The sequence below is a fragment of the Electrona antarctica genome, assembly GCF_951216825.1.
Source record: "Electrona antarctica genome assembly, chromosome: 18".
Lineage (NCBI taxonomy): Eukaryota > Metazoa > Chordata > Actinopteri > Myctophiformes > Myctophidae > Electrona > Electrona antarctica.
The window spans coordinates 15306777-15322416 of record NC_136799.1 but is presented as its reverse complement, the minus strand read 5'-3'; the positions used below and the strand labels follow the sequence as shown (position 1 = coordinate 15322416).

At 42.4% G+C, this 15640-nt stretch overlaps 1 protein-coding gene across 1 annotated transcript in view; it reads left to right on the top strand.

Moving 5' to 3' along the window:
• ehd4 (EH-domain containing 4) overlaps positions 1–8270 on the top strand; it is a 35247-nt gene extending 26977 nt beyond the window's left edge. The window contains exons 7-8 of the mRNA XM_079527158.1: positions 2672–2836; positions 3930–8270. Of these exons, the coding sequence (XP_079383284.1) occupies positions 2672–2836; positions 3930–4487 (723 nt within the window). The 3' untranslated portion in view covers positions 4488–8270. The remainder of the gene's footprint in view (positions 1–2671; positions 2837–3929) is intronic.
• Positions 8271–15640: the final 7370 nt, after the last annotated feature.

Here is a 15640-nt window from a genome sequence, read left to right as displayed (position 1 = left end):
AGGCATATAAATCTAGGTCAGGTGGGTGGACCGCGAACGCTTTCCAGATTTTAAAGTGGTCCAGAAAAGCTCTTATTGTTTGGGTTCGGTACTGAGTCGGGTTCAGCATATGTGACCAGATTTGACTGAGAGACTGCCATCGCGCAAATTCCAGCTTTTCACCAGAGGAGAAAACTTTTTTTTAAAATGAGTTAATAGCACAAGTCTGTTTTCTCAACTCGCTGTTTTCTGCAAGACATTACTCTATAAGCCATATCTCCAAAACTGGTGGGTCAAACTGAACCAATATGTCAATTTGAAGCTATGATTCCCTGCTTTCATATGGCATGAAAAAAACGAAAATTCAAAAAAATCCAATGGCAGTCCCTCAGTCAAATTTAGTCACATATGTCTCGCTGAACCGGCTTGCCTGGATCCTGTTTTCGATTCTGTGTCTTTCGGCAGATAAAGAAGTGAAGCTCCCTGGAGAAGTTTGAACGACTGCAGCTGTCTTAGAGGCTAGAGCTTGTTATTGTTTTTGTTTTTTTTAATTGAACTCCCGGAACAGAGGGGAGAACAAATCCCTGGGACTAGAACCAATAAGAAATTGGACACGTATTGTGATCGCATGGCAGATGTTCAGCAGACAACTAAATGTCAAAGAAATATTACATTCAGAAACATAGAAAATAGGCTGTTTCAATGGGAACTCTTAGAAGTACAGGCTGTACTGGGCACTGCACACACACACACACACACACACACACACACACACACACACACACACACACACACACACACACACACACACACACACACACACACACTTTGTGGAGAGTGGACCTTATCTCTTCCGCAGTGTTTCCCTCGCTGGGCAGACAAACAGGAATCTGGCAACACACACACACACACACACACACACCGGTGAGACCATGTGAGCTTATCCAGCGTTCTCCAGACTGACCTGACTGAACTTTCCTCAGCTTCTCTCTCCTCAGTCCTCACCCTCCCTGCTTCATAATGGAATGTATGATACACACACACACACTGTAACTATGCACATATCAATCAATTCACAGCAATATATCCATCACACAGACATTCACTCACTCACTCACTCACTCTCTCTCGCTCTCTCGCTCTCTCGCTCTCTCTCTCACGCACACGCACACACACACACACACACACACACACTCACTCTGCCTGTGTAGCTTAGTAGGAGCTAAACTTTACTGACCACATGTGAGACATTCCTCACAATCCATTGAACTACTCTACTCTGTTCTACCCCCACCTCCATCTCTCTTCTGTTCTTTCCATGTTTCATCCCATGTCTAACCTCCCTTTCCTTGTCGGTGTTATATATTGTAGATTATGTACTATGGAATGTGTACTGCGGTACTTTGACCTGACTGCACATTGTAACACCTCGTCTCTCTCTCCTCCTCTTTCTTCCTTCCCTCCCTCTGTTTCCTTCCTCTCTCTTCCTCTCACTTATTTTACTTATTCCTAACCCTCCTTTTACTTGGGTGGGGGCCATACCCCCGTATGGTGACACATTAATTAACCTTTGATTTGGGGGAAAGCGGAAAGCGGATTCAGAAAAGCCATAAAGAATTGCATAGGATTTAACCACTTAAACCCCATGTACTGTGTGGACTGGGGCTCTATCCCCTCCCTTTTCCCTCTAGTGCTGCACGATTCTTGCTCAAATGTGAATCTCGATTTTCCTCCACAAGAATTGAGATCACGATTCTCATGTTTTCCATGAAAATATTTATTGTCTTTAATCTGTAGTTGCTGAACATTACTACATTCAAAATGTGGCACCTGGAGCCATAACTACCGTGGCTTTAAACAGACAACATCAAAGTGCTTGACTTAAACCTCTCTTAAAGTCTCTAAATGTTCACCTAATACGACATGCCCTGAACAGGGAACTGGAGTTCATGTGGTTAATATTGCTTGCGGCAAGTGATATGTGTAAAACAATGTTTAGGAATTATGAGTACGTCAAAAACTGAAAACGATTGTGTTGTTGGACATTGCTTACCGCATCTGATATGAACTCTGGAAAAATGTGTTGTGTAGTGTCTACTGATGGTGCAAGAATCTTGGCTGGCTTAAAAAGTGGACTAAGTACTTGTAAAGGATGTGGCTCCACACGGGATGTGGACACACTGACTATGCATTGCTACTCAGGGAATCATTTGTTGCAAAAGATATGCTGAATTGTTAGATGTTATGGACCATTCTGAGGTTCAATGGCTTTCACAAATTCACGTGTTGTCATGCTTGTTGGAGTAACCACACCTATTTCAGTGTTGATGTGTAGTAAATGTGTCGCTTCACAGCGCATTTTGAGCTTTTGCTGATGGTCTTAAAGTTATAAGAGATAAGAGGTTTCTTTCTGTATCTTTATCAGATAAAGGGTCCTTCTTTGGCCTGAAACATGTTCAAGACCCCTGACCTATATAATAACTAGTTATTGGCAAATAATAGAATAGAGCTCTAGGAACAGTCTGGTATGACATTACATAACTTTACTGTAATGCTGCCTTGGAAACCAGGAACACTTGCCATTATTATGATATTACGATAATCCGAGATGATATCTAGCCTCATATCACGATACTATCAATATATGTTGCCCAGCTGTACAACCAATCACGTTTGTCATGATCTTTTCCAGGTGCATGCATACATCATCAGCTATCTGAAGAAGGAGATGCCATCTTTATTTGGGAGAGAGAAGAAGAAAGAGGAGTTGATCATGCGCCTCCCAGAAATCTACACCATCCTCCAGAGAGAACATCACATCTCACCTGGAGACTTCCCCAGTGTCGCCAAGATGCAGGTACAGAGTAGCCAAGAGTCTAATTACACGTGGGTGTCACACAGCAAAATATCTTATCTACAAGCTCACAACATGTTGTGATAAGAAGATACATCAGTAGATACTAGACACACACGTCACACACACACACACACACACGCACACCATGCAGGTGCTAGTTGAACTGTGTCTAGAGATTCAGGCCTGTAAGGGGAAGGTGTGTGTGTGTGTGTGTGTGTGTGTGTGTGTGTGTGTGTGTGTGTGTGTGTGTGTGTGTGTGTGTGTGTGTGTGTGTGTGTGTGTGTGTGTGTGTGTGTGTGTGTGTGTGTGTGTGTGTGTGTGTGTGTGTGTGTGTGTGTGTGTGTGTGTGTGTGTGTGTGTGTGTGTGTGTGTGTGTGTGTGTGTGTGTGTGTGTGTGTGTGTGTGTGTGTGTGTGAGATGATACATCAGTAGATACTACACACACACCATGCAGGTGCTAGTTGAACTGTGTCTAGAGATTCGGGCCTGTAAGGGGAGGATGACTTCATGTGTTTGGGTGTGTGTGTGTACTTATTGGACTGCATGTTACAGAATGTTTGGTCCCTGGTGAGCCATTTAGTCCTATGACCTTTAAAGAAACTGTCTCATTCATTCACTTGCTTGATCACGCTCTCACACACACAGACGTATCTCCTGCTCTGTGGAGGTTTCAAAAGTCACAGAGGGATTATCTTGCAGGACACAGTGTCCGTTTGGACCACAATTCTGTTCTTGAACTGGGTCTGGTGGATCCAGCTACTGTTTTCAAAGTTCAGCGCTCTTTGTGTGTGTGTGTGTGTGTGTGTGTGTGTGTGTGTGTGTGTGTGTGTGTGTGTGTGTGTGTGTGTGTGTGTGTGTGTGTGTGTGTGTGTGTGTGTGTGTGTGTGTGTGTGTGTGTGTGTGTGTGTGTGTGTGTGTGTGTGTGTGTGTGTGTGTGTGTGTGTGTGTGTGTGTGTGTGTGTGTGTGTGTGTGTGTGTGTGTGTGTGTGTGTGTGCGTTCTTCCTTCCTGTGGGGTTCGTCCGCACTAACAATGATGATCTGATTATGTGACATAGATGTGTACATTCAACAATCTCTCCCTCCCTCCTCTAGGACCAGCTTCAGCACTACGACTTCAGCAAGTTTCCATCTCTGAAGATGAAGTTGATAGAGTCTGTGGACAAGATGTTGGCCAATAAGATTGCTGGCCTCATGGCCATGATCAGAGAGGAAGAGTCAAATGCTCCTCCACCCATGGTGTCCGGCGGGGCGTTTGAGGGTTCTCAGGACGGTCCATTCGGTCAGGGCTACGGCGAGGGGATCAGTGCCGGGAAAGACGCGGAGGACTGGATTGTGAGCCGGGACAAGCATCGCTACGACGAGATCTTCTACACGCTGATGCCCGTCAACGGAAAGATCACCGGCGTCAACGCCAAGAAGGAGATGATGAACTCGCGCCTGCCCAACACGGTGCTGGGCAAGATCTGGAAGCTGGCGGACTGTGACCACGACGGCATGCTCGACGACGAGGAGTTTGCTCTCGCTCAGCACCTCATCAAAGTAAAACTGGAGGGCTATGAGATTCCCAGCGAGCTGCCCATGCACCTGATTCCCCCTTCGCACCGCAAGAACCCCACTGCCGACATCCTTTACAACCATGACGAGGACTAGGCAAGACACCTACCTAGCCGGTTGGAGGCCCCAGCTAACTGATGCTAATGTGCTTGTTAACATGCCTAGCCAGCCAGCGAAGAAAATGCCTCATCCATAAAGAAAAGTTTAAAATTCTGATGTTACACAACAAGAATCTCACGATTATTGTTTTCTACAACCATGACAACCATGACAACCAGACAGCTAACTAATTTGCCTGTTAGCATGCCTAGCTAGCCAGCAAATCAATCAATTAATTAAACCAAAGAAACAAAGGTCCAACAAACACAACAGCAGCCACAACGTGTTTTTGTTACAGTTATTTTATTGATACATGATACATCTATCATGTATCAAGAACCCCACCACTAATATTCTAGTCTACTGCCCAGCAAGCAATTCTATCTTACATGCTTTAATTTGCCAGCAAACTCATCATTTAAAAAAACTTAACTAGCCAGCTAGATACCTAGCCAGCAAACATAACTCATCAACAAAAGTTGTTGTGGGACATTTACCAGAATACCACGATGAACTATTCACCAAGTCACATTTAACCAGCTAGCTATATTTTCACAATATTTTGGACTACTTACCGGTCAGAAGTCTTTATTACAAAGCAACACAAACTTATAGTAATGAGGTTGTCTGTTTGTTTTTATGTGTGTATATGAACTATGTATGTATGTCACTCTGCAAATTTCTCAACCTGAGGTTGCTGAAATGGCTCGGTTATGCACAACCCTAGATTAGTAAAGGAGAAATTTCACTCTACGTATATTAGTTTCAAATCATGAATACATTGAATATGGGAATGAATCTATTAACCAATTCCTTATCAATGTGGAATAAATGTGTATATTTTAATTATTTCTTTTTTTGTTTAGTGAGGTATTTTGATGCATTTTGTTTATTTTGACAGATCTCTGAAATATGACAAACTATATTTTCTGACTTCTGAAGCTGAATATTGCCTTAAGATTTGTATTTGTCTCAATGTCAGGATGCCAGGGCAAAAATTGGTAGTGATGTAGGAGGGTCATCTTTTCTTAACAATAATCAACCATTTATTGACATCACAGCACATGTGAGCTCTGTGCTTACAGGGTACGTTGAATCATATTCGGCACCAGTGAGCCCATCATGGATTATCTCTAAATCCAGTTGCCTGTGCCCATCTTTGCTGAGGACAATCTGATTTTTTTATATTGTCTGTGTGCCCATGGCCTGCGCACACACACCCAAAAATACACACACACACACACACGCGCCTGCAAGTTGCCGCATGTCCTTCAGTCAAATCCTGTCATTGCCTTCCTCTGTCTTTCTGTGAAGGACAGGAAAGTGTAGAAGTCTAGTGTGACGGCATGTTGTTGATGCCATGTGGCATGCGGTTGGTGCACATACCACATGGACGGAGCAAGTTTTGACATTATAGTTGATTTGTGACCTGTGTCACACACACACACACACACACACCCTACTTTACCTTCCCTGTCTCTCCACATTGTAATTGTAATATCTATCCATAATACAGTATATAAACTAAAACAATTAATAGTTTTTATGCCATGATAATGTTCTCTGGTCATCTGAAAGAAACCCTCCTCACCTTCTTAGTCATGAACCAGGAAAAAGGGTTCATGGACTTAATACAGTGAGGTCAGAGGTCATTCCCTGTCCTGTTAGCATAGCAGATGAACAGGAGGAGATGACAATGGTAATGATAGTGCTCCTCCTGTCTCAGGCTGTTCTAATGATCCCTTGGGGAGAAACTTTCTGAAATGATGTCCTAGTCATCACTGCTTTGTTTTGTTTTTGTGTGTGTGCTGCAGTTTCCACTTGGCCTCAGACCTTACATGATGCCATAGCATCCTCCCTGTATACACGGTAAATTCATTTGCTCATTTATCCATTTGTAACTCATAACTTAGTGTACAAACATTTAAAAATGAACACTCAGGATTTACCTGTGTGTTCTGCTATATAAAGCCAAAACTATGTAACAAACTACCAGAGTAGTAAAACTGAGAAAAGAAAAAAAAGATTGAAATGTGTATGTATGTATGTTCTGCTGTCCTAACTCCTGACCAATACAGCTTTCTGGCTGCACCAACAGTATATTATTGTTGGTACAGACATAGACAGTGTATCATCATAGCATTTCTAAGTTTCATTTCTGTTTAGATTAAATCCAAATCCTGGTCATGACATGTACCCTTCAAATAGGAACTACACTCCATGGCAGTAAACTGGGTTATACGTTTGCAATGCAGGCCAGAGGCCTGCCCACACCCCAATCGTGAGGTAATAGTACCTGTTTAACCACTGACACCTGAGGTAAAACAGTAGGCTACTATTACATCACAATCAGGGTGAAGCTAAGTGAGGCAATCTGTGAAACCTAGTTGAAAGTTTCAACCTGTAGAGGCCGTCGTTGCAACATTACGTATACGCACAGTGTTACGCAGCATAGTCCCAAGTTCCTGCAAACCCAAGCCAAAATGAAACGGCACTTTAACTACAAACTTTTATAACCTTCTTTCTTTACAACTGGAGAAACCGTGCAAATCTACAAAACATCTTTCCTTATATATGCACAAATTCATAGGAGCTGTAAAATCATCAAATCATAATAGAAACATCACAATCGTGGTCATTTCAGTATGTTTGATTCAGAGTTATCATTTTAAATGACAGGCTTCCTGGTGGTCTTATGATGGGAATGTTACTTTCCTTGAGGATCCTGCAGTTGGTCACATGGACAGTTTAAATTCAGTGCCTTTTGTCTGGAAGAGAGTGATATATGTGATCAATCCCGAGCTATCAATAGAGTTAGCTCAGGCTGTATTATTATTTTTACAGAAGTTATATTTGTGGGCCTTATTATGTAACAGTGGTCTCCATAACTTAACTAAAGTATGGTTCCTAGTGTATCCTTTTGGGAATGGATGGTCATGCTTTCCATTGCTGTTAACGAGAAAATGAAAAGCCTAAAGTTTGAAATATTTTATAGTGCTTGTGGTGGAGTGCGAAAACTCTTCTGCTCGGTTCCTGGTGCACACAGACAGATGCCCGACTTTATACAGATCTACTTTGGTAAAAGCCATATAGCAGGATTGTGGGAGTATAGTTGTAGTGCCCAGTGGCCTTAAATGAAAGTTGCTGTGTTTGTAGTTAATGGAATTTCTATAGACGCAGTCTATAGACTATGCCCTTCATTTTCTCCCTTAATCCTTGAAAACAGTAGAATCATTGTAATCCTGTGAAAAGCCTTGACATTGCACTTAATGACTGATCTTCACAGATTAGTCATTGACAAGAACACTCAGCAATGATTAGGCATCACAAACCACAGGATCACATTCAGATATGGCCATATTCTGGTTGTAAAAATAAATTGTTTGACATAATCGTGACTGTTTCGAGGCTTGAAACCTAAACCCCACACACACAGGCTACATACATGTACCTGTCCATGGTGACCTGCCCTAATTTGTACACTCCAAGGCAGATCTTGAATATCAATCATCATGGTGCAAACTGGGGTTATGATCAGTGATTAAACACCTGTGTTCTTGGCATTAGTGAATGGGACATTTCCAAAGCATGTTGTCCTGTGTACGAAACCTGGGCAGAACAGTCAGCTTTATTCAGATCAGTTTCCACCAATGTGCTCAATGTAAAGGTCGCTTACTGACGCTGTACAGTAGGATGTTCTTTTTGTTTTGGTTCCGGCTTGAATGAGACTTAATCAACTATTTTAATGTAAACAAATAAATTTATATGGATATATTTTGATTTTGATCTATTTTGTATTGTCATTTGAACGTATTAGCGATACTCTGTCAATGTCTTTTATGCTGATGATGCGACATTATTCCCTCATGCTTTCACCATCCTTCATCACATTCAATATTGATCACTATAACCAGGAGTCCTTTGTCCACAGCTTAATGCTGTGCAGTCTATGGTGATTCTGCTGTGAGTTTAATAACGGTTTTGATGAACAATATTAACTTGAGGTTGTTGGCCAGAATTCAACGTTTTATACTGATGCAACTTAAATAAACATTTGTTCAAATTTTTAACAAATGTTTATCCAGCCTGGATCCTGCAGATAAGCAGAGAAATATCAAGACTGAGGCAAACATACTAATGAATAAAAGACCCTCGTCACACACACACACACACAGACGAATACTAATTGTTCTTAAATGGTTCTTTAAAAGACTAGGGTTCCACCTGAGAAGAACCATTTTATTTCCTAATTATATATATTTATGTCCTCAAATGGTTCTAGGGAACCTAGCATCCCAATTTCTGGCTTAATGGGTGAACATTCACCAAAAGGCACAGCTGCAACACGACAGGTTGTGAGCTTGTAGATCGACTATTTTCGAAGAGATTTGGTGTAGAGGGAAAAAAGCAGCGAACCATGTATACATCCCAGCTAGACACTGGTCAATTTAAGTATATAGAATACCATTCAAAGTATGAGAACCTTGGTCTGATCGGTACTTTGGCTGAACCAAACATCTTTATGTCTATGGCATCACAGAATAACTAATTTAAGTTCCAGTTAGTACCTTTATTTTTCTGTGTGTATATTGCACATTAATTTATTCAATCTCATATCCTTTCATTTAAGACTACTACTACTTACTATCCTCCCTTTTAAGATTTGTTTCAGGCTCAGTAGCAAGGTTGTTTATGAGCTCATATTAGGCATCGTTAGACCTGTAGTTGGGCATTGTAATTTATATCAGGCTCTACCTCCCCTTTAAAACACAGCAGTTAGAAGACCTCGAGGAGACAACTCTAATTTATTTTTATTCACATCCTTCCCTTTAAGACAAACAGCAGACAACTGTTATTGTTGCGTAATTTCCTTTCTTCCTCTGGTGTGTGTGTGTGTGTGTGTGTGTGTGTGTGTGTGTGTGTGTGTGTGTGTGTGTGTGTGTGTGTGTGTGTGTGTGTGTGTGTGTGTGTTGTGTGTGCATGCGCACGCACGTGCCCATTTCATCCAGGGTGGAGTGTCATGATGCATCATCAGTCTTAAGGATGGAGTGGGTTCAAAAGTTCCTCCACTATGTTCCTCTACTCTCTGTCTCCCTCTCTCTCTGTCGGACTGTCTGTCTCTGTCTCTCTCTCTCTGCCTTTCTCCACATTCTGTCCATTTTCTTGGTTCCATTGTAAACAAAGGTTAAGCATCTGGGACATTGCACATTACACTTTTGTGAATAATAGCCGAATATTATACAGTTTCATGTGTCTGAATCAGCAGGAAATGTATATATTAGAATTAAATGATATCCAAAGTGTGTTTTTGAAGGTTGTTTGTATGTATTTTTTGGAGTGATTTGAAGAGATTTGAGTGTTTCCCTTTCACTGTATGCCTTTTACCCTTTTAATTTTTATAATTCTTACTTCTCGTCATTACCGAATTGTTCCTCTTCCATTCTTAACAAATTTGAAGTGTCTAATAGGTGTTGCGAATATACAATGTATACTGTATAGTAGTAGATCTCAGCTAGACTTTACTGAAGGCTACTGTCATTGTTGGAAAGGTGTGGTAAAAATAGGCGTAGGCAATTCACCCTTGTAAAACATTATCTATTATTCTATTATTGTTAGAACTATACTCCACAATCTAAATTAGGCTTCTTCAGTAAAGGTTTCACATCAGCAGTTTAGAAGGCATCCGGAACAACCCACATGTCAAGGCATTATAATGTTTATAATGCGTTTTAAATATGAATTCTATGAGTGAGGAACCAGGTCAAGACAAGTGGAAGATTTGTCAGCTACATACCTGCAAAGTTCTGAGTGTTATAATGTGAGATGATGTTTGTGAATTTTCAAACGAATGTACAAGCTCAGCACTAACTCACTTTCAGCTGTTAGTGTCTTTTGGACCATGCCTTCTTTCTTATATAATAGTGTATAACACGTAATAATGATATATATTTTTATAGTGTGTGTGCGTGTGCATGTACGCGTGCGTGCGTGCGTGTGTGGCTGCAAGCGTGCGTGTGTGTGTGTGTGTCTGTCACAGCTTTCCCTACATCCAGGCGCTGGCTCTCAAGCTGGGTAATGACCTCTGACCTTCCTCCTTCAGTAAGCACTGCAGAGTTGCTCCCCTGGATCTTCCATCCACCGCAGTCCCAAATCCCACCTCTTCAGGCTCCAGCCTAGCTCCTGGCCTCTGTCCCTGACCAGGGTCATTCTACCATCCCTCTTCCTACTGTCCCATCACCCTGTCTGGTACTTCCTTCACCTTCCCTACTGTAATATCTCTCCATCTCCACTCCCTGCATGCTAGATTCGCTGACTTTATATTCTGGCTATGTTTTTATCCATGACATTTCTGTGAGAAGCATGCAACGTGTTTATCTTTTAAATCATAACGTCTAAATCAAGCTCACAATGTGTCGCGATAAGCTCTCAAAGCCTGCTGTTAATTGTTGTAAATTATTATATAATGTGTGTACATGGACAGCATACTGTGTTAAATAGCTCTATATCAGGAGTTCACAACCTCTTCAGGGCCCACTTGAAATGTGAATGCTTTTGAAAATCTATTTACATTGAGGCGGACAGAGACTGACCTTTCACTTCCGGTTCAGTTTCCTTAGCAACCTAGAATTCAATTTCAGTTGAAAGTGTCAAATCACAACTAGTTGTCTCAAGACACTTTACATACATATAAATATAAATAAATATAAATATATACATGGTCGTGCTACTGCTGATTGGGGTTGCATTCGGGTCACACACACCCACACCCACACACACACACACACACACACACACACACACACACACACACAGTAACACACACACACACACACCGCTTGCACCGCTCAGTTCATTCATTCATACGTTGGCGAAGAGCGATCTTTTGCATAATCACTGAAATCACAGGTTGTGACGTCTGGAGCGGGCCTGGCCCACAGGTTGATTGCTGGCATATAGTGTCAACCACCATTATAATAGCGGTAATAACTGCACATATGTTGACCTTTAAACCCTGTGTTGTGTGTCAGTCAGGTGGTAAGGCCTGCTCATGCAGTTAAGCCAATGGCTTCAAAGTTCACACACGCACACACACACGCACGCACACACACGCACGCACGCACACACGCACGCACGCACGCACGCACGCACGCACGCACGCACACACACACACACACACACACACAGAGATGAACGTACACACAGTCATGCAGATTCACACGTGTGCACACATACCAAGTATTACCAACACACAGTCAGAGGCTGTCACACGCACACGCTTGCGCACGGCAACACACACACACACACACACACACACACACACAAAGAGCTAGGACATTTGGACTCAACAGAACTGTAAAATCACGCACAAATTGTTTTACAGCAGACAGAGGTGGTGTGTGTGTGTGTGTGTGTGTGTGTGTGTGTGTGTGTGTGTGTGTGTGCGTGTGTGTGTGTGTGTGTGTGTGTGTGTGAGAACCTCGTCAGTGCTGTCAGTCTGTCTGAGTTTGTGGATCAGAATAGAAGAACGGGACCCTAGCTGGGCTTTAACAGGAAGGTACGTTGAATAACCCTGTTTCCTGTGTGTGTGTGTGTGTGTGTGTGTGTGTGTGAGTGGGTGGGTGTGGGTGTGCACGCGTACGTATGCACACACGCAGAACATTCCTTCCCTAAAGACCCTCTCTTCTACATGTGTTTGTATAGGAGACTGTTGTCTTTATGTGAGTGTTTCCTTGAGTGCTTATTGTTTGTTCCTGTGTGTGTGTGTGTGTGTGTGTGTGTGTGTGCGCGTGTGTGCGCGTGTGCGTGTGTCCGTGTCCGTGACTCCGTGTCTGTGAGTAATTGACAGTGATTTGGATCTATATACAAAGGTGTATATTCCTGTTCTTAGAAATACTACTTCTGTTTATACAACTTTTCCTCATCTGTAATTTATTTCTTGTCTCCTGGGATTGTCTTTGTCCCTCCTGTTGGCCTACGCTAGCAGCACAGTAGGCTATATGTCCTCCTGTCAAAATTAATTTTAGAATGATTACATGAAAGTATTCAGACAAAAAAAAAAGGATAATCTGTATCTTCGCACGACAAACTTTAGACGTCTAAGGAAAGCTTCACCTTTTCTCAACCTTGCATTAATTCAGGCCTCACTATGTGCCAGTTCTATATATAGTGAGTCTATTCTCACTATATATCTCCGACTGTTGTGGACAGATTTCAAACATTATGATTTATTTGTTTGTATCGCTACTGTGCATCCGTGACTAATATTTTTTATATGGTGACCTAACAGTAAGATAAAGGCTGTAATAAAATGATTAACAAGAGAGCAACAAAACAATTAAACAAGCATCAGGAAGGTTAGATGCACCAAACTGCTGCCATTCAGGGGTTAAAACAGCTTTTTTGTAAAGATTGGATTTGAATTACTAGAGAAGTGTACATCATACCGTAATAATGGCGCACGTCGTTTGATGTGTGTCGTTTATTTTCCATGACAGACACACACACACACACACACATACACACACACACACACACACTATCCTCTCCGCGCTAAGTTACGCATGAAACAAGCGTTTAGATAAAAAAAGAATTATGGAGCTGCAAGCCTGAGCTCCAATGGCAGGCTGTTCCAGATCCAGTCTAGGTGTATCGTCTTATAGTGAGCATTATTGAGGGCTGATGCATGGTGGTAGGTTGAGAAAAGAAAGGACAGAAGGATCGCCAACTGAAACAGTCAAATTGATAAAACAGTGTTGCGTGTCAAATAGCTATAGCTTGTTTCTCATGTACTGATGGAAAGCCTGTAAGACTATCCAGTGTTGGCTTTCACTGTCAGTGCCAGGGTCATGAGTCATGGGTCATGGCCCACAGTTGGGTCATGAAAACATTACACCTTGACTTCAGATGAGAAACTGCTGTTTTCACAAGAGTTCACGGCAAGTAGGGAAACTCAGTGGCCTTGTGGTTAGAGTATCCGCCCTGAGACTGGGAGGTCGGTGTTCGATCCTCGGTTGGGTCATACCCTGGTCATACCAAAGACTCAACCCAACAAAATATGGGACCCAGTGCCTCCCTGCTTGGCACTCAACATCAAGGGTTGAATTGGGGTAAGTCCCTGCAGCATAGCGTCATGTCCAGGGGGTGTACTTGTACATAAAGCTGCCTCACGCTACAGAAACAGGAGATAGGCTCCTGCCCTATATGGGCCTCATGGCTCGGCAAGGCTTACTTACTAGGGAAACTCAGTGTGCTTAACAGGAAATGTGGTGATCCAGCAGAAACAGACCAAACAATCATTTTGGTTTCCAACCCAAGGGTTGACAATCTTACAGTACTGCATGGTCCACTCCTCAGCTCATGTTGTACAGTTTACAAAACAAGAGGGTTGCGCACATCCAGTCCCTCGCTGGTGCTGGACATAGATACAGTTCAAAAGAAAAGGAAGTCCGCACAACAGCTCTGCTCCACAGTGTTTTATTTATTTAAACACGGACATATTGTGACGACGTTTTGGCCATGACTGGGCTTCATGGGTTGAAGGCCAGTCATGTTGTACAGTGTCACATCTTCAGATATAACAGTTGTACAATAGTTATCTGTTGATTGTAACGCTAACACTGTGCCAGTGCCAGATGAGAACTGAGGGTCCGTGTGTGTTGGCATCACTCCAAGGACACGAAGATCAGCGAATCTGCTGATAGTCATAATCACACACACAGACATATTTTTTATGTTTCTAACTTCTTATCTCTCTATCCCTCTATCAAACATTCTCCTACTACTGTATCTCACACTTTCCCGCTCCTAATCTCTCTCTCGCACACACACACGCACACACACACACACACACACACACACACACACAGTCACACACACGCCAGTGATTATATGCACTGACAATGGGTAATATAAAGCATATTACAGGAATTTTTACAGCTGTGTTCAGTAACTTGTGAAGCAAACTGCCCAGTCGGCAGAAAGTCTTAAAATTACAATGAAACCTGACAATCCGCACGCACGCACGCACGCACGCACGCACGCACGCACGCACACACACACACACACACACACACACACACACACACACACACACACACACACACACACACACACACACACACACACACACACACACACACACACACACACTCTCTCTCAGCAAAATAATAATAATAATAATAATATTAATCATAGAATAATAATCATAATCATAATAAAACATGTATTAATCAAATAAAGATAGAGATAATAAAGATATAGCAGCAATAGGGGAGTGGGAGGAGTAGTTTATTGTCTGGATTTATAGACAGAGTTTATAGTAGAGTTGAACACATGACATAATGGCTTGATGTGGTTTCGCCCATTAAAATGTATTTTCCCTTTGTCTGTGAATAATGGAGTTGACTCAACATTTCCTGAGAAACCAAACTTAGCCAGGCCATTTCTTGTGAAATCAAATGGGGGGATTATTTCACGTGAAAGAGGAACCATGGGTAACTATCGGTGTTCCCCGCACTGACTCAAAGCTGACAGAACATCCTTTCAGAACCTGTGACAACATCTTGTGAGCCACTGTTGGGTCCCACACTAATGCTTGATAAACAAATATATCTAATAAAGAGCTGGAGAGACATATGGAGACTCATTACTGAACAAATATTGTAGAGCAATGAGTACTATCAGAATATTAGAGCTATTTTTTTTTTTTTTAAGATATTTTTTTGCGGCTTACGCCTTTTATTGGTTTTTGAAGGGACAGACAGTAGGCTGACAGGAAACGGGAGAGAGATGGGGGAAGACATGCAGTAAAGGCCGTGTCGGGCTCGGGAGTCGAACCCGCGGCACACTGCGACTGGATTACCAGTCGGGTGCCCAGACGGTTACGCCACCGCCTGGGATATTAGAGCTATTTAACACATATTTAATGTTTAACCAAAGAAATCACTTACCCTACTTTTTAATGCTGTGGGGGTTATTTTAAGCTCAGTAGCAGCGAACTCCCCCTCTGATACCCTTCCGTTCTCCTTTGTCTCCCCCTCACTGTCTCTCCATCCCCCCCCCCCCCCCCACCCCCCTCTCTCTCTCTTTGCCTCTCTTTTTCTCTGTATCCTTCTCTTTTTCCAGCTGAGCAGCCCAGCCAGCCAATCGGG